General features: G+C 37.9%; 1 protein-coding gene across 12 annotated transcripts in view; it reads right to left on the reverse strand.

The window, feature by feature from the left end:
* PARD3 (par-3 family cell polarity regulator) overlaps nucleotides 1-24433 on the reverse strand; it is a 447662-nt gene that overhangs the window by 377359 nt on the left and 45870 nt on the right. For 9 of the 12 annotated variants that reach the window (XM_032683027.1, XM_032683013.1, XM_032683022.1 and 6 more), the window contains exon 2: nucleotides 21445-21546. In XM_032683027.1, the coding sequence (XP_032538918.1) occupies nucleotides 21445-21458 (14 nt within the window). In that variant the 5' untranslated portion in view covers nucleotides 21459-21546. Of the gene's footprint in view, nucleotides 1-21444; nucleotides 21547-22895; nucleotides 22907-24433 lie in introns of all 12 variants that reach the window. The other 3 variants (XM_032683091.1, XM_032683072.1, XM_032683083.1) reach the window with 1 other exon arrangement.

Here is a 24433-nt window from a genome sequence, read left to right on the forward strand (position 1 = left end):
GGGCTCCATATCACTGGGCTGTTACATTCGGAAATGATTAAGAGCAGGTAAGAGCAGTTTCAAATATTTATTTAACCTGGATTCAATATCCATATGGCATCAAGGAGGTCCTATGGAAATCTGAAGGAAACCCTGACCTTTCCATAAGATAAATGCAATACCTTCAGAGGGGCTAGTTAAGCACTTTCCCTCCCAATAAAAGTGAGCATACACATGACAGTCTATTTTTTTTTATTTTGGCAGATGAAAATACAGTTGGTTTTTGGAAGTCATAAAAAGGAAGGGGGTGGGGAAAGGGATGAATGGGTACAACAAGATTGTTATCCTGATCTTTGCACCAGCAAGCATCATAAACCAGCTCCATAACATCTTTACAGAACAATCCCTTGAATTATTAGCAAATACCCCCAACTCTTTTGCATTTGATTGCAACTCATAAGACTGAGCATGTGAATGGAGAGGAAAGAGCCAAGAGGCAGAGAACTAGACAGAAATGCCCTGAAGACCTACCCTGCTCTGGTTGGACCCTGCTGCCTACAAACCTTTAACTTGCAAGCTAGTTAAACAAGGGTGGCTCCATATCCAAAGAATTAAATAGTTTACTAGAGTTTATTTACTTACTAAAGCACCACTTTATGATTTGGAAGGACTAAAGTCTTGTATTTTTACTAATTAGTAGATGCCAGCTATTATTCTTTTAAGATGTATGACAAGGAAAAAGGTTTAATTCCCTGTTCTGTAATCCACATGTAGCTGTTCAGGTGCCTAAATATTGACTCCAAGACATTAAGTCAAAGGCAATGCTAAAGTTACTTAGTTCATTTGCATCTGATTTAAGTGTCTATATTCAGCCCACCTAACTTCTAATGGAGTGTGGAAGAAGGAAGAAAAATGAATTCATTATATTCGTTACATTTCAGTAAACGAACATATTTTTACATGCACTGAACTAGAGTTCAGTGAATTGTTTTATAGCAGCAAGCATCAACATTTATAATAATTCAGGCAATCATTGTCATTCTAAGAAGACAAGAAACAATTGCACCACTGCTCTGCATCTCTTTCCCCCAATGCAAATCTGTCCCTGTCCGTGAGCTACTGCTGGTGCCAACGCTCCATCACCTGTCTGCGAAGAAAACAGGTGCAGCAGGATGATAGGGAAGACATGGGTGTCTCAGGCTGCATCTGCAGCGCTGGTTTTGTACCCAACCAATGCCATAAAGTGAAACACTGCCCAGTGTCATTCATCAAAGCGGTATGACAGTGTCAAGAAAAGAAATATGTTCTCTGCTGACAACTTGCTCTAATGAAAATGCATTGCAATATTTTAAAAAGATTTCAAAGCTGACTTCTATTTCTGACAGCTGATAGATTTATGACAGCTATTTTGATGAAAAATGTGCAACAAGATTAACAATATTCAAAATAAAGGAATCAATGTAGTCTGCCTGAACACGCCAAAGTACTAATAGAGGAAGAGAATATAACTCAGTAAGCAAGAACTGTAAAAGAGACCTAAGGCTGCTTAATAGCAATGTTTCAAGTTTACAATATTTAAAAAGTTGGAACAGTCCTTAATAAACAAATTGACTTTGAGAGTGACAGACTGTGGGACACTGCAGTTCTCACAAGTACAAACTTTGTGATTGATCTTGCTCTCAAATAAACCAGAATGAAAGCAATGAAAGACAAATAAACAGTGGAGTTATTGCTACCTCAGTTTTGTTGGGTTTTCTTTTCAGGAAACAGGAAACAATTGTGTGGGTTTTCTTTCATTTTGTGGGGTTTTTCTTTAAAGAATTAGCAGATGAAGTAGAAAACTACACTATGAAAGATTTCCGCGACTCAAAGATGACCAGCACAGAAACAACTAAAGCATTTTTAAGTTTATAGTAATCTTTCTAACCACTTATTTAATATGTATCACATACAGTGCATATAAGTTCAAACCCTTGTGCAAAAATTTTTTTGATCATTGGGAATAACTATAACCACCACCCTGTTCTTCCCTATTTTAACTTCTTTCCAACTTTTGGTCATAAATTCTATCCTGTGCTTCAGCAACCACTCGAGGGCAGATTTTCGAAACCATCATATTCCTACAGAAGTTCTGTCTCTGCTTGAATACAAAACCAAGAGGAGTTGGAAGCCATGGTGTAGCAGGAAACCTGACATATTTGCCATCATGGAAACATAACTAACACAACTGTCATGCTGCAAGGGATGGCTACAAACTCTTCAGAAGGGACAGGCAAGGAAGGACATGTGGTGGGGTAAGCCTGTATATGTTAGGACAGTTTTGATTGCCTAGAGCTAAATGATGGTGATACTAGGGTTAAGTGTTTATGGGTAAGAATCAGGGGGAAGGCCAACAGGGCAGATCCACCTGCAGCCCTTGCTAAATGGGGAGGTGCCAGGTGACTGGAAGCTGGCAAACGAGATGTCCATCTACAAGAAGGGATGGAAGGAAGATCTAGGAAACCACAGGCCTGACAGCCTGACCTCAGTGCCAGGAAGGTCATGAAGAAGATCATCTTGAGTGCCATTGCACAGCAAACACAGGACAACCAGGGGATCAGGCCCAGACAGCAGGGGTTTATAAAAAGCATGTTCTGCTTGACCAACCTGATCTCCTTCTGTGACAAGGTGACCCACTTAGCGGATGAGGGGAAGGCTGTGGATGTTGTCTACCTAGTAAAGCCTTTGACACCATTTCCCACAGCATTCTCCTGGAGAAACTGGCTGCTCATGGCTTGGATTAGTGTACTGTTCACTGGGTAAAAAACTGGCTGGATGGCCAGGCTCAGACACAGTGGTGGTGAATGGAGTTACATCCAGTTGGCAGCCGGTCACCAGTGGTGTCCCCCAGGACTCAGTCCTGTTTAATATCTTTATTAATGATCTGGATGAGGAGATAGAGGGCACCCTTCATCAGCTTGCAGACAACACCCAGATGGGTTGGAGTGCTGAACTGCTGGAAGGTAGGAAGGCTCTGCAGAGGGATCTGAACAGGCTGGATCGATGGGCCAAGGCCAGTGGTATATGGTTCAACAAGGCAAAGTGCCAGGTGCTGTCTTGGGTCACAGCAATTTCAGGCAGTGCTACAGGCTTGGGGCAGAGTGGCTGGAAAGCTGCCTGGCAGAAAAGAAACCTGGTGATGCCAGCAGTGTGCTCAGGTGGCCAATAAGGCCAATGGCATCCTGTACCAGTAACAGTGTGTCAGAGCAGGACTGGGACAGTGATTTTCTCTCTGTACTCAGCACTGGTGAATCTTGAGTACTCTGTCCCATTCTGAGCCCCTCACTACAAGAATGACACTGAGGTGCTGGAGCATGTCCAGAGAAGGGCAATGAAGCTGAGGAAGAGTCTGGAGTACAAGTCTGATGAGGAGCAGCTGAGGGAGCTGGGGGTGTTTAGCCTGGAGAAAAGGAAGCTTGAGGGTGACCTGATCTCTCTCTAAAACCATTTTAAAGGTTGTTGGAGACAGGTAGGGGTTGATCTCTTCTCACAAGTAACAAGAGGAAATGGCCTCAAGTTGCACTCCAGAAGCTTTCGATTGAATCTCAGGAAAGATCTCTTCACAGAAAGGGTTATCAAGCATGGAAACAGGATGCCCAGAGAAGAGTTTGAGCCACCACATGAGACATTTCACTGTTTCTGACCATACTGAAACCTAGAGTAATAAAGGCTGTGGGAGAAAAAAGAAAATTAAAATAACATCGATTTTTCCCAAAGAAATTACCCAAGAAGAAAAGCTGTCAGTCATGAATGTTGATAGTATCTCAACAGATGACAAGAAGCCAGTTACAACAGAAGTATGAAATATGAGCATCACTCTCTCAGTACTTTGTATTTATTTAAAATAACAGATGAAGAGTCATTAATATTTACTGTATTTCAAATCAGTCAGATAATAAAATCTTCAGCCTGAAGTCAGATTAGGCAGCAGCTGGTTAGATGGATGTCATCTGTCAAGGCTGTTCTTCTAAAAGCCACTAATACTGTCAGTGAAAATTACATTCTACAAATCAAAAGAACATAAGTGTTTGAACTGAAACACGTATGAAATCAGACAGTTCCCACTGGATTTTCCCTATGTGCTATTACCTCCATGATCAATTCACACTTCAAGTGACAGAAATTGCTGAGAAAGCAAAACATTGCTTGCTTTCTATCCGAGTACTATACTTTGAGCCAGGGGACATATTTTTAGATAATTAAAATTAATTTTCCTTCCTTTTGTCAAGAAACATTAAAATCAACGTGCTACAAAGCAAAATGTTCACTCACTCTTGTACAGAACAACAGAGAGTAAAACTTTTTTGCTATTACAAAAGTGACAACATGTTAGTTGGAAATGAGATAAAATCCTTCTCCATTAGTAAATTCTGTAACATTAAAGCACAACTTTTTCTAACCGTATTAAAATGAAAAGAAAGAACATTCACTCAGAACTTCAGTGACTGTTCAAAATACATGTCAAAATATTGCTTTTTTAGCACAAAACCCCCAAATTTTACACCACACAAGGGTCATCATTCCACAAAAAGTGGTAGAGCACTTTTAAGTACTGAATGATACTAAAATACTACTTTTCTGTTTCTGCTAAAGTGCTGGGAATATGAGCATTTTGAAATGGAGTGTCAGCAGTAGGTATGTCAAAATCATTCTTCTTCTTTTTTTTTTTCCATCTAGCTTGTACTCAGCATGTTTTTCCCCCTGTAGCCAGAACAGAATGACTAAACCTAGACACACATTATTGCAGCTAACAGTATCTTCTGAAATGCATCATCCCATTCTGAGAATGCAATGCTGCACAATAAGCAGCATGAAAAATACATAGAAATAGAAGAGACCATAGAAGTCAGGTAGGGATTTTATGAAAAAATCATGCTGCTTCCCTGCTAATCAGGGAATACCACCAAGAATTTTAAATTAATAACCAGTGTGCAGCAGTTCTGGCTGTGTGCCAGCTGGATTTGTAGAGTGGGTTTATAGAAAAGGATGGGGAGGTCCCTCCTGGACAGCACTTGGAAGGCGAAGCAGGCATGAGTGTAGCTGGCTTGTCCTGTGACAGTCACCACCACGGCAGGGGCTGGACCACAGGATATACAAGGAGACGCCAAGAAAGCTGGGTTTGTTCAGTTTTAAGATGAGGCTAAAAGAGAATCTTCTTGTTGTCATCTACAGCCTCCCTAATGGGAGGGCAGACAGAAAACAGAGCTGGGATCTTCTGGGAGGTGACCCAGAAGTGGGAGGAGAAGCAACAGTCACACTAATTGCAACACTGGGAATACAGATTAGGCTTTGGAAACACTTTTTCACCTTGGCAGCAAATACTGAAACAGGTGCACAGAGAGGCTATACAAGCTCCATCCCGGGAGATGGAGTCAGGCCCATCTCAGGCCCTCTTTGCTGCAGGGGGTTGGACTTGGTGACTCACAGCGGTCCCTTCCACCGTCAGTCATTCTGTAGCTCTGTGACTCTGCTTCGTTTCTCACTCTCCTTGGTACATGCCTACATTTCAACAACAGATCAAAAGCATTCAAGTGGGTATTTGCCCTAACATCCACAGCTCTGGTGGCAGCAAACCTACTCCCTCCATACAGAGTGTTCCTTGCAGCAGTGGCCTTTGCCTCTACCCCTTCTTCCATGACCACTGCCCTTTTTTTCTGGCAGGGTTATCAGCACACTGACCCCACTCTTCACAACCAACAGTGCTGGAGCCAGGGAGAGGTGGGAAGCAGAGCCATGGCCAGGGGGAGTGTGAGGCCACTCTCCTCTGCAGCACAGTCACAGCCTTAGATCAGCTGAAATCTGTCACGTAGCCACACCTTTAGGAACCAAAAATCATGTCAACTCTTACATGAGTTATAACAACAATTACTCAGGCAGAATTAAAAGTAATAGCTCAATTTACATCAGATGAACCTCTAAATTCTCATAGTAAAGCCTAATATTTTGCTTGCATTAAAGAAATCACCAACTAAATTGGAAAACCTCCTGGCAACATGCTGTTATTTCAACACAACAGCAAAATATTTCTTGAGATAGTATGACTGTATGTAATGTCATCATAACTTCTGGGACAAGGCACCAAGGGTAGGAACCCACCACCTCTGGGAGAGGGCAACTTTTCTCTCAGTGCACTGGAAATCAGCAGAGAGAAAGACACCAACTAACACCATCACAGCAAATGCCGCCAAGGCACAAGGATTTACACTGCTGTAGGGAACACCTAATCTACCACATCTCCACAAACAAGCCTCAGTAAGAAAAGCAAAAATTCAAGGCTCATGATGGCCAAGCCTCTCACTGCCATGCCACTCTGCTCTGATTTTACTCTGTGTTTAACTGACGGTGGGCCTCTTTCACCAGCTACAACCCACCTTAACCTGCTATGACCACAGTTTTAATAATAGCTAACCACTATGGTTAACATCTTGCTATGCTCCACAGGGAATGAGTTTTGCTAGACCAAGTTTCTTCTAACAAACCAGCTGCCAGACAAACCTACACGCTCTTATCTCCCACTGCTTACACATATCACATGTTTTTTCTCTTTACATGCTTGTCTGGTTTCATTTTAAAAGAAACAGGATCAGATTTTTCACAACAAATCCTGAGCGCTCACACTTAAAGCTGACTTCTTTCTCCCCAGACAGGGCATTTGAGATGCCCCAGAGACTTCAAAACAAGCTCTTGCAAAAAATAGGAAGAAAATCAGTAGAAGAAAAGTACTCACAGATCATGGTTTTCAAAAATTACATCTGAAATTAATTATTTGAGATTCCTCTCATCCCCAATTTTTCTTTACTGCTTAGTTATCTTAACAGACTACAAATCATTTGCTTTGCTGGTGCTATGGGCTTTGCTCACCAGACCTGTACACCTGGCACATCTACTATGTATGTTCTTTATCACAGAGTTTAATGTGGAAAGCCATTGCTCTCTCTGAGTAGTCCCCTCCCCTCACACCCCCAACCTCCCCAGTATCATTTTTCCACTCAGTCTTTCTCTCTAGTAAGAAAGCACAAAGTGTAACTCACAGGCCTTTGCCTGCTCTCAGAAGTTCATAACAAGGAATCTGGAGCACTCCTATTAACTGAGCCGTATTTAAACACAGGGATTGGAAGATTTTCTAACAACACCCTCTTTGTGTGTATTGTTCCGCATCTGCAATAGCGGGCAGTAAACTCCACACGGTTCTGGAATTATATAGTTTGAAAGAAAAGGGGAAAACAAGTTTGTCAGCTCAATTCTATGGCACTCTCTGGAAGGAAAATAGGAATATACACGAACAAATCACAAATCTGCAGTCTATGCAAGCACTTTTTACTGTTGTATGAGCTTGAAACTCTGCCAAGTTCCAAAATGTTGTATCCAAAACATAAGTAGTTATCAGAAAAACAGTTTCAGATCTTAATTAATCCACTGAGGCTCCAGCCCATGTCATAGTAATCAGTCAGCCGGCGCTGACAAAGTGAAATAGGACTTGAGAGGCTCTCACAAAACAGCTAAAAATAGCACCGGATCTCTGTTATGTTCCCCTGCACATAAGGATCTTGCTCTCAAATTTTGCCTTTTCTTACTCATAGGTTTTACTTCATGGAACTAAATTTGTCCTTCATTCAAAACACAAAAAGAGACAATCTCTTCTCCTAAAACTATCAAACATTTCACACATTATGTAGCATAATGCTCATATACCTGAAAAAGCCAGCTGACATATTTCTGCAATGTGGTTTTTCAATTAATATGACAGTATCAGCAGCCAGTGAAAGTAATTACCATCATAAGTAACTTGATGGGAAGATTATCTTGAAAGAGATTAATTTCTATATTAGATGAAATATTTGATATTGTTGGGTTTGAACACTTTATGACTTTCAATTTCTAATAAGTTAGCTAAGCTAGCAACAACCAAAAAAACAAAAAGCGCCTCCCCCCCCCCAAAAAAACCAGAAAAACCTACCAAAAAAACAAGCAAGAAAAGTGCAGCAATTTGCCTTGAACACAACCACATCATTGTAATTCAGAAAATGTGACAAATACCTTTTTAAAATGTTCTTGTATTCTCATTACTACTTTACCAGTGATTTAATAATTTTTTTTTTGGGGGGGGTGGAAATGTCAAAATGAAAATTTGACCAAAAAAAAAAAATCAAACTGCAAAAAAAAGAGGTCAGCAATACAAAGGCCAAGGAAGCAGAAAAGGATTTTGTGGCGTATTGTGACTTATAGAGACTTTGATTGATATCAATCTACCAAAATATTTAGAAAAGTAATTTTGGCTTGCATCCCCATATAAGCAGAAGCAGAGTCTTGTTCCTCCAGGGAACCACCCAAGTAAAACCACATATATTGTGAGCAGCAAAGTCTACTATTGTCTCCTAAAACAGTAAAGACCAAAGCACAGTTTTAAATATTCTCAGATGTCAAAAATCTATTAGAAAAATGTAAAAAAAAAAAAAAAAAAAAAAAAAAGAGAAAGAGACTTGAACACCAAAGAAACAAAGAATAGCATTTTTAAGTTACCTTTCTCCTGGTGCAGTAACTGAACTACTAATCACTCAATAACTCAGGCCTGGGATGAGCCTGCATAACCACCAGAGTTACACTGTACTGAGCAGAGTTAGGTCTGGCTGGTTGAAAACTGATCAGATTCTGGTAACTTCAAACCCACAATTTTCTTCAGTATTTTATAAGTTCAACAGTAAAAAATGCATTTGTGCTTTGTGTTCACCATCATTTCCAATACACATAAAAGTATGTGTATTGCCACTGTGGGAAGAGGGGGAGGGCAGGGAGGAGGTAAGAATGGTTTTGTCTCACTTAATTATAATGATCTAAAAAACAAGACCAGGCTTGTAGGAAAAATTAACTTTTCTTATAGTTAACTGGAGCATTTAGAAGGGGAAAAAATACATTCTTCAGATCTATCCAGTACACAAAATTTGATCAGAAAAGAGGTTCGCCTAGAGTGCTTCATTTCAGCTATATCACCCACTAATGTACTGTAACCAAGCCAAAGTAGTAAAAGTTTCTAAAAATTACTCCTATAATTCTGAATCTATGAGTACTGCAATTCAGACACACATCCCTGTGAACAATGACTTTTAGTAAAACACTTTTTCTGGACGTGACACCATAAAAGATTAAGTTGAAGCAGATGAATTTTGTTTTCCTTTTCAATAAAAATAGAATTTAGAGTATTAAATAATTAAATCAACAAGAATACACATTCAGGACTTGTTCAAGAAACAGCCTGAATTCTGTAATTGAGCATATTTTTCATTAACCACTAGAGGTCACACAGTAACCATGGCAGCTATCCAAAAGATGAGAGGACTCAAGAATCTTGTGGTCTGGTAAAATCAAAATACAGGGGCACTCACTGATTTGCACCTACAAATGAAATTATTAAATTAATTTGAGTAGCCTATTTCCCCAAAAGATCCAATGAACGTGAATGCTCACAGATGTCATTTGGAATTTTACATCTTCAGAAAATTAAGATCTATGTTTTTTACTTTTGAAAAACACATCCAATAATGGGGGGCAAGGGGGCGAGATTGTCTGAGCTTGCTGCCCTTTTGAAGGTTTTTCTGATTTCTCCAAATATTTCCTCATTTAAAACTTCCAGAACTTCATTTCAAAGAAAACGGCTTCAGCTATGACTATAATTAACACTAAAGAATCACAATAAGCTGGAACATGCTAAGATTTTACTAGTCAGTGTCTTGCTATTTAAATAGGCTTTTGAAGATTCCAAGAACAACAAAAATAGTATTAAAAACAAATATGATCCCCCACACTTCAAATTCATTGTCTTTTTAATCTAATAGAAAGTTTACACTGGACACAATAACTTAAATTCTCTTCAATCTGAATGGACATATTCCCTCAAAATTTAGGTGCAGTTGTGATGGTCAGGGCCTACCAACCATCTCTTGACCAACTCACTATTTGCTTGTGAGAAATTCACTTATACTGCTAATGAAACTCTACTCTATTTTAAAGCATTTGCAGAAATACTATTCCCAAAGTGTTAAAATGCTTTATGTTCTACACAGCTAATTAAAAATTCCCTGTAAAGTTGCTTTAAACCCTTTAAAAAGGCATCCCGTGCACAAAAATGCGGAGTGAGAGATGCCTTGTAGTCAGTGATCCTGTGGTCCTTTCACACTGGATTAAACTGGGGATCAGTATACAAAGATATTTTATGAATTGGTTCACTTTTTATTCCATTTACTACAGCGCACACTACATCTTCTCTTTGAAGAAAGTTCATTTAATTAGATCCCAGCTACAAAAGATAAAGGAAAGTCTTTTACTATGGCAGAACAGCACTGTCAAGGCATTAAACTGCCCTCTAACCCTAAGAACTGGTCCCACCAGAACAGGTGCTGCTGCTGACTTGCATTACCTGTTCTGGAATAAGTAAAATATTTCACTCCCTAAAGCTCTCAGTCTGGTACATTTCAACATTAAAAAAAAAAATAATAATAGTGAAGAGCAGTGGAACAGTTGTAATCTGAATAATAATTTCAAAAGTTTCAGCACCCATCATGTTTTTCAGCACAGCAGACAACACTACCAAAAGCTCACAGGGTACATATTGCACTATAGGAGCAATTCCTTGGTACAAAACAGAAATCATAAATAATGTCTTAAAAGCCGAAAAGATGCAAACTTCTCTTGCCATAAAATTAACACCACAAGTTTAGCTAGCTCTTCAGAAATATTACAGAAAAAAAAACCCCAGCTTTACCTGTACACAAGCTTGTATGTGCACACATCCATATTCACACACAGATCACAAATCAGCAGAGAATGCTTTCCACTGCATAGTAACACAGCAAGTTTTACGATCCCTATAAAAATTCAGGAGGTAAGGATATTTTGTTGATAAATATCCAAATACAAACCTGCTTCTTCTGTGCCTGCCTTTTCTGAGCACCTGATGTAGCTGATTTAAAGCTAAGAGACTTGGACTGTCTCCTAACTTTCACTGAATCTCTCCGGCGATCGTATGAAAAAGACGACGACTTCTTTGTAATTTTCCTCTTAGGTGTGTCTGCCATTTCATCCAAAGTATGGTTACCTTCGAGTAAACAGCGTCCCAGGAAAATAAAAACTCGGTATCATCAAGCTTCCACCAAGCTTACACGAAATAATCTTCAATCCTATAGGAAATGTAGCGGCCTACAAGGAATGGAGCCCACCCAAGAACAACTTCAGTTCTTCCAACTGGCTGTACAAATGAAAAAAGCCGATGGTCCTGCAATGCTGTATGTCACTGAAGAGCAGGCAGAACTCCTTCTTGCTGTATAAACTCGAACAGGCTTCAGCAGTGATGCTAATCTGAAAACGTAGTGACTATCCTGCTGAGCACGCTAAAGGTGAACGGGAGGTAGTTCCCTGAACACCAACAGGGTGTGGAAGTACACCAACAGGGTGTGGGGATGAAGCAGAAGACTTTGGGTTCAAAGCATCTTCTTAACTCCTTCCTTCCTGGGCTACTGCTAGGAAGGTAACAGAAAAGTCAAACTGGTAAAAGCTCACCAAAGAAGACAGCATTATTTTCTTCTCTTTGGATCCAAGGTACTTTCTGAAAGAACCTTTAGCATGAGGTAGCTGTCCCATTAAATGCATTAAGGGCCCTGTTTTAATCCAATTTAAATATTCCCTTTTCTCTCTTTGTCAGTAAGACTATTCACACTACAAACTTATGAGGTAGTTTGACTGCTAAGTCAACTAGAAAATAAAGTCCATGACTATGTATGAATCCTTCCTGGGAAAAAAATATGAAATTACAGCACTCTTCTTAAGACCTGTTGGTATCAACGGATAAGAGGGTAACACTAATGAATTCTCATCCTAGTGACAGTGTGGGAATCTTATCAGACAGCTGAGATTGCAACTTTTGTATCAGGACTGTCTTTAGGTAGGAACTTTTCTCTTGCACAAGGTATCAGTCAAGTAACACTACAAGGGTGTAGGGTCCCAAGACTTGCTGCTATTGATTTCCATTAAGCAAAACATATACAAAGTGCAGAGGTCTACAAACCTAACACTGAGATTTAATCCATGTTGAAAGACAAGAAGGAAAAGTACCTTTTGACAAACTCAGGCCATTGTGCAGGGTCTTTTCTAGAAACTTTTCCTTATTTTATTCATGACACTGCTTCACATACAAAACAATGTGAATAATTTATACTTGCAGGATTATTCATTACTATAATTAAGCTTTAATATGGGTCAGTCCTCTAGTGTATGAGTCTCACCACCTCTGTTAGGAAATATCTGTGAAGTTGGAACAGCATTTCTTTAAAGACCTGCTGGTATCAAGGAGTAAGAGTGTAGTGCTAATGAATTCCCATAACCAATCTTTCCTGCAACTTCTTCCTTTGTTGTAGGATGAATAATATACCTCTAGGACAAAGTGATATTACTAAAGTTAACGAAAATCCATCAGAATGTCATGCATGTATTAGCCATAATGGCCTAAATTCTAGACTCACTATACATTTCTGTGGAGATTTACACTGTGAAGAATTAGAAAGCACTGCTTCATATTATCTACAACCACATCTAAGCAGGGAATCTGTAATTATTACAGGACATACCAAAAATCCATTATTAAATATTTTTAGTAAAAAGTATCTCTTAATTGTGATGTGTTTATAATACCGTAGCAGTCATCATCCATAGCCACATATTGATCTTCAGTGTTACTAATATTAGACACACTGAGACCACCATCATTTCAACACTCTCTGCGGTTTTCACCAAAGTTTAGGTTAAAGAGATTCTTTCTCACAAACTGAGATCCTACTTAAATTACCAGTTCCCATGATTTACTAGCATCACCTTTTTGAAGAGTAAAAAGCAGATAATTTGGCATTATGTGTGCTCTCAAACCATGACATCTCAAGAAAAAATATATCCTCCAAAACTTCTTTAAGCATCTACAGCATTTGATAAAAATCACAGGTATTCTGATCTGTCAGAAAAATTAAGGTCAAGAAAAGTTTGCAAACCTTCTGAAGATAGTTACAACAGTTTCATCATTCTTATTTGCACAAAAATTAATATTAGCAATTAAGACTGACAAAGGCACAAATAAACTTTAAAAATGCATCTGATTCTGTATCAAATACAAAGTACAATACTGGTAATTTCACTTCAATTGAAAAAAACATTAGACCTAAACCAGGTGCAATAAATGTAACAAGAATTATCAGCACCAGTGAAAGGCCTCCCGAACAAGAGGAAGTAAACTACAAAGGAAACTGAAAAGGAGAGAGGTCCTTAAAATCATTAAATGCCTGGTTTATATTTGTTCACAGTTCCCCTAAATAAAAGAATCTGCAGCACTCAACAAATACATTTTGAAAACCAAACGTAGTATTCTAAATAGAAAACATATATCCTTTCATTTATTTTGATAATGAAAACTTCAGTTTGATTTGACGCCCCAGATCTTGCACTGAAAAAGACAAAGAGCAATTCCTCAACGACACCTTTGAATCTACAGTCATTTACAGTTTGCTTCTTACAACCTCTTTTCAAGGCTGAGATTTTAGTCCATTTAGACACCGCTGCTAGAGAAGCCTTTAATTTATACCTGCAGTCAATGCTGTCATTTGCTCTGTGCTTTTTGCTATTTCTACAAAATCTTTTTTGGTTGCTTCATTTGTGGCTGGAGGAAGTAGAGTTCTCACCAGCAGCACACATAGCAGAAGATTCTACCACCCGTTCCCTTCTTCACCCCTTACTTCACCACAGGGACCACTCTGGCAGCTCCACAGCCACAGGCAGCCTTGCTGCACTGAACAGGAAGGTCTCAGCCCACTCATGCTCCCATTCCTCCCATTCTTCCTGTTCTTCCTTCACACCTCAACCACTCCCAGCAGCAAAGTCCTCTCCCTTTCCTTCTCAGCTGGCCAGATCCTTTGTTGAACTTAGCATATTCATGAAATAGCAGAAAAATACTGGTTATTTTTGCAAGGAAGAGTCTTCTGCCATTTTAGTAAATAAATCTGCTATGAAATGGGTCCAAAGAGTGCCAGAGCACACACAAGCTAAGTGGCAAGACAGGGATGAAAATGTGGTGGAGAGGCAGACACAAGGGCAAACTGCTGGAAGCCTTCTTAGACCTGATTATGCCTCACAGAGCTGTACGTTGCACTGTAAGCCACTGTTCCCAGAGGTCTATTGCAAAATCCAAAACATTCTCCCAAACGTAACAGCTAGCTCAGAACTCATTACTTTGTGTATTCAGTTAAAGTAGTCTCCAAAAACACATCACCTTTGCCAAAATGGTATTACATCCACCATGTGACTGTCTACTCCACGGATGCTTCTGAAACCCTTCATGACCAGCATTCACCATCAACATTTGGTTTCATACACGGTAATGTCATTTGTCACTCCAATATTCAAATCCTCCTTCCCTTCTTTCAGAACAATTGCAAAGATGTTGAACAATACATGCTCTATTTTCCATCTTCCAATCAGTTACATACCCATAAGAGCCTTCCTCTTATTCCATGCCAAGTCTGTGGGGTTTTTGGCTGTACTAACCCAGTCACTGTTGTTCAGTTCTACCTTTCTGATAATACAGGCACAAAGTATGACTTTCTTGACAAAAGTGTCATGACCTTCCCTGGTATATCATATTCATGCATGGGCCTGCTATACTGTAGAGAACAATTTTTACTGAAATACTCGATTTTCAGAAGTCAGATTTACCTACAGTAATTCAGATATCCATGGAAACTAATTCATGAATTTATAAATGTCACTCTTCTCCTACCTGGGAATTCCTAGTGCATTATTTAACTGCTTTAGTAATACAGGAAAGGAATTGGGATATTGCAGTTTACCCCAAAAATAAACAGCAAATCATGAATGGAAATGCTGTCTTCTTCACACAGCTAGAAAAAACTAAGTGATGATGAGATTAATAATTTGAAGAATTGTGCTGAAACAGGTGAAAAACTAAGAACTACAGATGGGAGACAATATTTAGTTACATTTAATATATCTTAGTGATTGGAAAATGCATATTCCAATATTTATATATTATGCCCTGTATTTCCTCACTTCCATGGGTTTTAGTCTCATCCATAAATATTGTAAAGTTAAAATTTAGTTTATTATTAGAAATGTTACAAGTATTTTAATTCCATTCTTTGAAGGAAGACAATATTTGTAACTTCCAAACATGTCTTCACTAAATGGCAGCTGGAAATAAAGGCTGTGTAAATTAGCTCAGTTGGTTAGAGGATGTGCTGATAATGCCAAGTTTGTGGGTTTGATCCCTGTATGGGCCATTCACTTAGGAGTTGGACTCTATGATCCTTGTGGGTCCCTTCCAACTCAGAATATTCTGTGATTCTGTAAAAACTTTGATTTTCTACTTTAAATCCATCAGCAATAGACCTAAAAACCATCCCAGTAATAATGAGTCCACAGTGTTAAAACAAGAAAACTTGATTGAACTGGACACATTCTGTTTTTACCAATTTTTCAGAACTTCAGTCAATATAAAATTGTCACTCTAAAAGCACAATTAAAATAAAACCCACTGACAAACAGTAGATGACATCAAGAGCCCATTGTTCAAAAACTGAAGGTTTTTAATTTTTTAACAGAAAATAATCATTGAATTGTTACTCGAAGGGTTTCCTTGCCAGTATCAATACTTTCCCAAGCTTGGTGGTTCAAGCAGTTATTTTAAGCTGTTACAAGAAAAGAATGCCTTATGCTCAAAATGTGTTTTGCCAAGTCATTTACAAGTAACAACAAATTGTTTCAAGGTCATCCTGTTTTCCTGGGATACAGGGAATGCACTGACAGAACAAGCACACTGTGGCAGATATAATCACGGCAATATTTAAAAATTATTCTGATAGAAAGGTTTTGAGGAAAAAAGAAGAGCATACCAATCATGGTATTGTATATACTAAAAATCATATTTCTGAGTAATTTTTTTTTTGCATTTTTAGATTTTTTTAATCTGTTAATGGCAGAAACAAGAAGTACAAAAAGTTGTTGTTCTTCTCTCATCATGGTTTTAGGGTTAAATTCTTAACTTGCAGAGTCAGAGAGAAATCAGAGAGAATTCAGCTGCAAGTTTACTTAAATGAGGCAGAGACACACAAATTTAGAACAAACAACACTACTTTGAGTATTCTGATTATGTGCTGATGGAAATCTAAAGATAACTCAAGTTTATCTGTGCAACTTTCATCGGCTTTAGAAGCTCTTTAACATTTTTGAGAGAATGAACAGACACGGGGTTACTAGAATCTCATTCTTTCTAACAGCATCCTGCTATCACTGGTCTACTCTGAATTCACTACAGAAATGGGGTCTTGCATAATTGCCCCTAAAAAGAAGAGTGACAGGGCAAAAATCAATAGCAGTGAGATACTGTAATCACAGCTCTCCAGTCCTGAGCTAGCCTTTAACCTTAACATCGTAGTGCATTTGCTCAAAATAGCCTTATTTCTGTGTTGGCTTCAAGTTAAACATTTGTTACAAACAAAACACAGTCATCCTTTCCAAACCCACATTTTGTGTATCACACGCTTCTCTAACTCAACAGAGCTTTCCAAGAGGAAGTAAACAAAACAACAGTATTATTTAGAATTGACCATCTGTTTTAACACAAAGCCCAAAAGTTCATTTCCTTTCCACTACACTGGGAAAAGGTCCTAATATGCCTTCAAATATGCTCAGACTTTTTCCCATCACACTAGAAGCAAGCAGGGACTAAATACATAATAATATTAATAGAGTCTCTGTAGGTCTCCAAAAGCAGATGCAAATGAAACACGATTTCACTGAATTTCAGCAGCAGTTTGCTTAGTTAACATAGTTAACTCTAAATCACGAATGTTTACAAATTCCATTTCAGCACAAATCTATGAAATTAATCTCCATCCCAATCTCACCATTAGTATTCCACTCAAACCATCAACTTCTTGTGTGTCGTTCCCGGAGGTTCAAAGTATGTCTAAACAGCAGTAAGCACCAACACCACTCTGAACTGACAGTGACCTGGGCCAGATACGAACACCACACACACTGTGCTGAGCACAAAACTTCATTCCAGGCAAGACCAAACCATATTCCTCTGGTTTTTATCTCTGCACTGAGTGGGCCTAAGTATGAATTATGCAGGGTGAAGAGCTGGCTGAATATTTGAAAATGTTAAGTCAAGCAAAGAAAGCCCATGCCTGCCTTAGTTTAGAGAAATAAAGCCAGGCTCTAAATCTAAGCATACACCAAATTACACTGATTATTTTTAAGAACTAGTGTTGAATTTATTAGGAAAGAGATAAAGTAAATTATAAGATGCTAATGCTTTTATATTTACAGGTTGCTAACACCAAACTAGTAAAAAAATAATACATTTGAGCAAATTAATTTATGTGTAATTGACATCATGTTCCTACCTACACTGTTTCAAAGTAGCTCTATTTGCCCAGCTGCTCACCACAACCAGTGGCTCTCAATGGCAGATTCTTCTTGTTCTCTTGGGAAGAAAAACCTCTGGTTTTTTCAGGAATGTAGCTACACCAAACACAGACATTTTGATCTCTGAAGTTTCCAGTAAGCAACAGTCTGAGCATTATTATGCAGGAAAAAATTACATATAATTGCACATAAGATAATTTTTTTAAGTTGTCCAAAATACAGATTACTGTTTCAATGAGAATTCAACTGGGAGCAAGTTATATTCATAAACATACTTTTTTTTTTTTTAATGGAAGATTACACCACAATTTCCTGAATATTTTTTCCATGGATAAACAAGGGCCTATGAGATCCCAGAAAATTGTTCCATATTACACCCAAAGTGTGAAGATCACTGAAATGTCTATGTGCCTCAGTCTGCCAGAAGAAAACATGGTTAAGGATGGTTGGATTTTGGCTTTTTTCTGCAGTTGGGGTTTTTCTGCTGCTGAGAATGACCGCCTACTAAAAACTGAACTGAGGTCATCAAGTATGTTATCATCAAGTTGGAAACTAGTCAAGTTGACATATGTTTTTTGAGGGCCTTCAAAGAGAGGGCTACTTGTGCAAGTAGCAGGAATCCAAACAAAACAGGTTGCTAACCTATCTTTAAAATACTGGTCTAATCACTAAATGCACAAGAAACCGGTATTTTTAAAATAATGAGAGTGGGTTATGCAGTGGACTAAACACGAGTTAAAGGGAGTTTTTTCTCTTTTATTTCTCGAAAATAGATATTTGCTATTCATCTGCCCAAGCTTTTCCAGGCCTTTTAACAGTACCAAACATGCTCATATGAGGACTGGAATAGATGCTACTAGTGGAAAACAGAATCTTGTCTCTTGTAGCCAAATATGTTTTAAAAACAATAAGAACCCGTCAATCCATTTGTCTTCATGTATACACAGAGATATATATATATAAAAAACACTGATATATTTCAACTGAAAACCATATCTATTTCCAAAGTAAAACCTGGAAAAAAGTTGCATTTCAATAAATTACAACAAGTTTTCTAAGAAAAAAAATTATTCAAATGAGCATTTATTAATTTTTTGTTTAATTCTGTTATTACCATTAACTGCATTAACCAAGAAACTTCATGTGTAGTGGTATTGTGTAATATGAATGCCCAAGTCACATGCCAGCTAAGTTAAAATGCATTATGCACTTTCTCAATGAACTATGCTAAAGGGCTTAAGAAAAGCTGTTTCAGAAAGGAACAAAGGAACAAACAGCTTAGTAAAATCAATTTTTCCATGTAGTTTGTTTCATGTTTTTCTCCTTTTTTTAAGGAGGAACAACACTGAACATCACAAATTATTTCAGAAAGCAACTGGCTAACCCTTACTCATCCATTCTGTTTTAGTAAGTGACATGAGAATACCAAAATATAAGGACAGAAGAAGCTAAATAAAGTCACCCTACCATGCTGCATTTTAATGTGAAGGACACCATCAAAGATACTTCTCTCATTCCATTCACAACAGCTGCTCTCTCTACGAATCCTTGTATTTGTTGTAGGAAAGAACATTTACTCCATGGAGACAGTGGAATAGGAGTAAATATATTCTTCACATCACCTAAGAGTTTTATTTTACTACTAATGCAGTTAACTATACAGAGCAACAAATCCAAGAGGGCAGGCTGGTTCTTAGCTGCTTTGCATTCTCTATTGTGCTGATATGACACTGCAAAACCAATTATGGCATAAAAGCAACATTAAAAAGACAAAAATTACATTTATCCCTGGAACTGATCCTTAAGTCTAAAGAACCATGATAAGAGCAAACGGATTTTAAAAAGTACAAATGTCCGGTAGTAAATAGCACAACAAACTCCCCTTCAAGAACGTAAGGAAGTTTCTTGTCAAAATGAACACAAAAACATTAAGTGTTCAGTTTTGCAATATCCTAGATATTTTTGTCCCAATTAAAAAAAAAAAAAAAAGAGAGAAAGATATAGGCTAATATTTAATTTTGTACACAACTAATACTACAGACCTCAGTAATCACTCAGTTAAATGTTTAGACACCATCTGTTTAAATGCTTTTTTACAAGGTATCCTTAAGTGTACACATATGAAATATCCCCGACTGGAAATATATTCCAAACTTTGCATTCATGAGACCTATATCAGGTTCTGCCAACACAAAACTAGTTGATACACATGCTATGGAGGCAAAGCTAACAATCCAAAACTAAAGGGAACCAGGAAAGTCAGTTGTAAAACACACTAAGGGGAAACTGAAAAACAATGACTAATGACCAAAATACTTGAAAAGAACGAAAGGTGAAGGTCAAGTGAGAATGACTAATTCAAGGATATAAACCAGTCTAGCATAATGTATGTTTATATTGTACCTTCCTAATCAATACTACAAGGTCCTTTAAAAACAGAAAATTGAACTCATAAGTGCCATCAGTAGAGATGAGCTTGGCAAATGCAGAGATAAATACTATTAATTGCTAGGTATCTTGTCCATCTATACACAAAAACAATACTGTAATAGTGACTGCCTGCTTCAGTTGCAGTCAGAGTTTTTCAACTATTAGTCACGCACATAAAAACACCCACAGAGTTTCACTGTGAGGAATTACCCCACTTGAAGGCAGCAAGGCAAGGTAACAGCCAAAGAATAAGGTCTTGAAGTCACCAGAATTCAAATTTCTTCTGAAGAGAGGAGGACATGAGGAGCTAAGAAGTGCATGATTCAAATAACTGTGTGTATACATACATACATATATATACACATATATATAATTTTAGTAGGAACTTGCACCAGCCTCCTTGAGGCCTGTAAGCAAAAGCTAAACTAATCACGCAGCTGAGCACTTCAGTATGAGATAGCCAACTAGAGGTTTTAATTAGCTTTTCATGAAATCTTAGCTGGGCACTATTTTTACGGAAGAAATTCCTGAAAACTCAGCAGTGTTACTCTATACAGCTTGAGTAATCCCAACATTTCAGACAGCGAGGAGTCTCCATATGCCAAGACTCCTCACATAATTTTTCTTTAGAAAGTCCTGGCTGAAATAACCATGTAAATTAAATTTTGTCACAAGAAATAACTACAGGCAAAGTATCTATTTCTAAGAGTCATCATTTGGCCACTTTTCAAGGAGCCTTCAGAGTGCCTGTTGCTTCCAACAGTGACAATTAAGGATACTGTCTGTGAAGGAGCGTGGTCCTGAAACACATTTCCAGACTGCAGTCTGTATCAGGCTCAGATGCTCTCAAGAGCTTCAGCAAACACATCTCTTTCCAGAGAAAAGTGGCATATTTATACGACTTCACAGTTTGCCACAGTGTTTCTTACCTACCCTTTTTGAACATGTAACACAAAGATGCAAGTACCTATAACCTCAAACAAATAGTCAATAAACAAAAGCCTGTTAGCTGACTGTGACCTAAATCCCTACTTAAAAAAAAAGAATAAAAGCAGTCAAGACCCAGCAGTGTGTAATTATTGTCTCAAGTTCAGTGTAACTAGCAGTTCTGCCACAAATGATTTTCAAAAAATAATCCAACACTCCACAGTTTAGAACCAGTATTTTTTTTGCACATATTCAACTGGTAACACGAAGCTAAAAGGTCAATTTAGAGATTTTTTCTTTTTTTTTTTTTTTTTGCATTATTGTTCCACTGTATGAGGGGTTTTTTTGTTCTTGCAGCCTCCTTTTCCTATTTGAACTGTTAAACAACATAAAAGGATGGGAAACCCATTATTTCAATTAGAAAAAAATATTACAGTAACCGGTTTCTCACGTCTGTCAAGCAAACTACATAAAAAATGCTCTAAAACCTCTGTATTGACTCCCACTTTGGGACACATGCAGGAAACACAGGACACTGAAATCCCAGTGCACAGTTTGCACTGAGCTGCCTTTGTAGTCATTTGTACTTACACGGTCTTTGTCATCGGCTACATCACAAAGAATGTCATCGAGATCTAAGATCCCACCATCCCCATGTTCCAGCCGATGTACTTGTATCCAGTAGTTTGGATCCTGCACAAAAGGAGAAGAAAATAATATCAGACATCACTGTCAACAGAAAAATGTTACTCAACCACACAGTTAGTATCGCATCCTACAAATGTGTAACATCAAACATCTATTTAGGTCATATTTCTGTAAATAAATGTAAACTGACATGTAAAACCAAAATCCTTTTTTTAAATTGTCTCAGACCAGATATGGAGCCTTCCCATTTTTATCAGTTCTGTATGAGTCGCAATCCTATCACTGACACATAGGGGAACAGCATTCCCAATGTTACTGAACATATGTACTATATAAAAGGAAAATACATTGTCCTCAGAATAAACTATCTCAGTGGTCAACAGGCACACAACATTACAGGACAGCTGTGAAGGCTGTGGGTTACTCACAGAACTGCTTTAAAGGGTGCAAACCAACATTTAAAAGCCATCAAAGGGCTTTCAACCTGTCCTTTGGTAGAGTCAGTAGATGGAATATCTAAATCTTACACTAAGAACACCTTCTACATTTTAAATAAAAAAAGGTACATACACACACATAGATGCATATATATGGATGCATATTAGTGTGTGTGTGTTGTTTTGTGCTTATACATGCACCTACCAGTAACTGGGAAGACTGGCTTTATAGTCTTTATTGTTACTTTTGATACCAAAGGAAACCATAAGGAATAAGGTTGTGTCCACAAAGTGTCTCCTGCATATCACTACATGACCTGAGGGCTGTTTAGTACTCAACATGCTACTCTTAAAGGATTTGTTTTCTAGCGGGGGAAAGTTACACTGTAAACACGCAACCTCTACAGGATACATAATTTTTCTTCCTTCTCAAACACACCCCCAGACAAGATCCCCGGGCTGTTATTCAGTGTCTTGCAGTAATGGAACTTCCTCCCTTTTCACTGAGAAGGCGTGACTGCACAAGGTGACTAACGGGAGGACCTTCAAACTTGCAACATCTCGCAAGTTCTTGACTTCCTAAAAATAGCAGTTACTATCAGTTTTTTTCAAATATCGGTGTCTAGAAATGGGGAAAAAAAAGAAAAAAAAACACACCAAAAATAAAAGTTATTAATTAATTAATTAATTAATAACCTCCACTCTAAAAGACCTTGAAAATATTTTGATTTCTTAAAAATGAACAGGAGAAGAAATGGGACCACCAGAATTCCTCTAAATTTGTATGTGTACTTAAACATACTGAACAAAAGAACAAAAGAATATCAAGGGATATTCATTTTGGCTTTAATATCCTCAAATTCTATTTATTTGCATGTGATATATATATGCATAGGTCAAATATTTTGGAGAACTTTGATAACTATGAAACTTACTTCATTTTATGAGTACATCCACCTTAAATACTGCTGTAAGTTATCATCAGATGATGATCAGATTTCAGAATTACATTAAAGAATCATTAGACTAGTCATTTCAGAAATTAAATTACAGACTTTTTTCTCTAATTTCTCTAAGTATTAAATGTCATTACCTCCCATTTCTTCTAAGCAAGCATTTATTATACAATTAACTGGATTTCTAGTATATGGCTTTTCCCTAAGCAGCACTTTCTGTTGTAGCACATTACAAGAGATAATCCAGCAACCATTTTTTAAAAGTAAAAATTCTAGAATAACTAAAAATAGTATTACATAATTTACATTTTCATGCATACAGAGGTGCATATATAGCTACGTGATAGAGAAACCTGCTCTGTAAAAAAGGTACATAATGCAAACACCAGGATAAACTTTTCTGTAAGTTTGAATACTCCACTAACGGGCTGGAAAAAGCCACCTGTGTACAACAGAAATCCTTCCACATTCCTTAAGAAACATGTTCTAAAGGGGAGTCAGCTGAAGAGGTGCCTTTGTAAAGTCTGCTCTCAAACTAAAAGGAAAGAGGATCCTTCCTCACCCTTTAGCCCATTACAAAAATCTCCTCTGCCTCTCATATCTACACCAAAGACTGAAGCACATTTAGGAAGACCCAGATTTTGAAGACACGACTAAACAGACAAGCTATGAAGCATCTTGCACTCCTAAAGGTCTTGATTTGGTTTCCTCTGCTAATTTCTCCAAGTCAAGCCAGAATTGAACCATAAGCCAGCCTTCACTGCAAAATCAGAGATGGAAAACCTAGTTTGGGCTTTAAGAGAGTCTGATCCCTCATACGTCACCCACTTGACCATTTATGCTTGCAACACTTAATCTTCTTACTGAAGAATGGAAACATGAAAAACAGATAACTGCAATACTGGCTCAGTGACATAACTACATCCATCAAAACAAACAGCACCCAAACTGAAACTACAGCTTCAATATTCCTATATCCTTGTTTTTTCCTTCCTACCACAACTATTTCCTACCTCCAAGGCAAATGTACAAAAACATTCATGATTACAGAATCAATAGCAGGAACACCCACTTCTAAATCACTACTGTGCTATTCCAGCACGCACAATCTACTTAAAAATAGCTTTGATATATAAGCTGCATCACTTCTGCTAATTACTTCCTTTAAAAGTTTCTCAATATTGCATAAGAAGTTTTAGATAGACTTCATTTTTCCTGCATCACCTATTAGTAGTACCATAGCCTGAACTGCTCTGGTCGCTTTTCCTGTCAGACAAGGTCCTGATACAAAACAATACATGAGCAAGACCAGACAAGAAATACATAAAACTAGTTTGGCAAGAATTTACTCTGGCGAGATTTGGTAAGTAAATATGAAATAACAATGCAACTTTTCATTAAAGCCTTTTCCAAACGTCAGAGCAGCCCTTCTCTCAAGGCCCTTTCACTCTATTAAAGGTTTTGCATAAACCAAGGATTTGGTGGGGGAGGCTTGGGAGGGAAGAGAGGTCCAGGAGAGAAGGGAGTACTTAAATAGAG

This window comes from Chiroxiphia lanceolata, chromosome 1 (assembly GCF_009829145.1).
Source record: "Chiroxiphia lanceolata isolate bChiLan1 chromosome 1, bChiLan1.pri, whole genome shotgun sequence".
In the NCBI taxonomy this organism is placed as follows: Eukaryota; Metazoa; Chordata; class Aves; order Passeriformes; family Pipridae; genus Chiroxiphia; species Chiroxiphia lanceolata.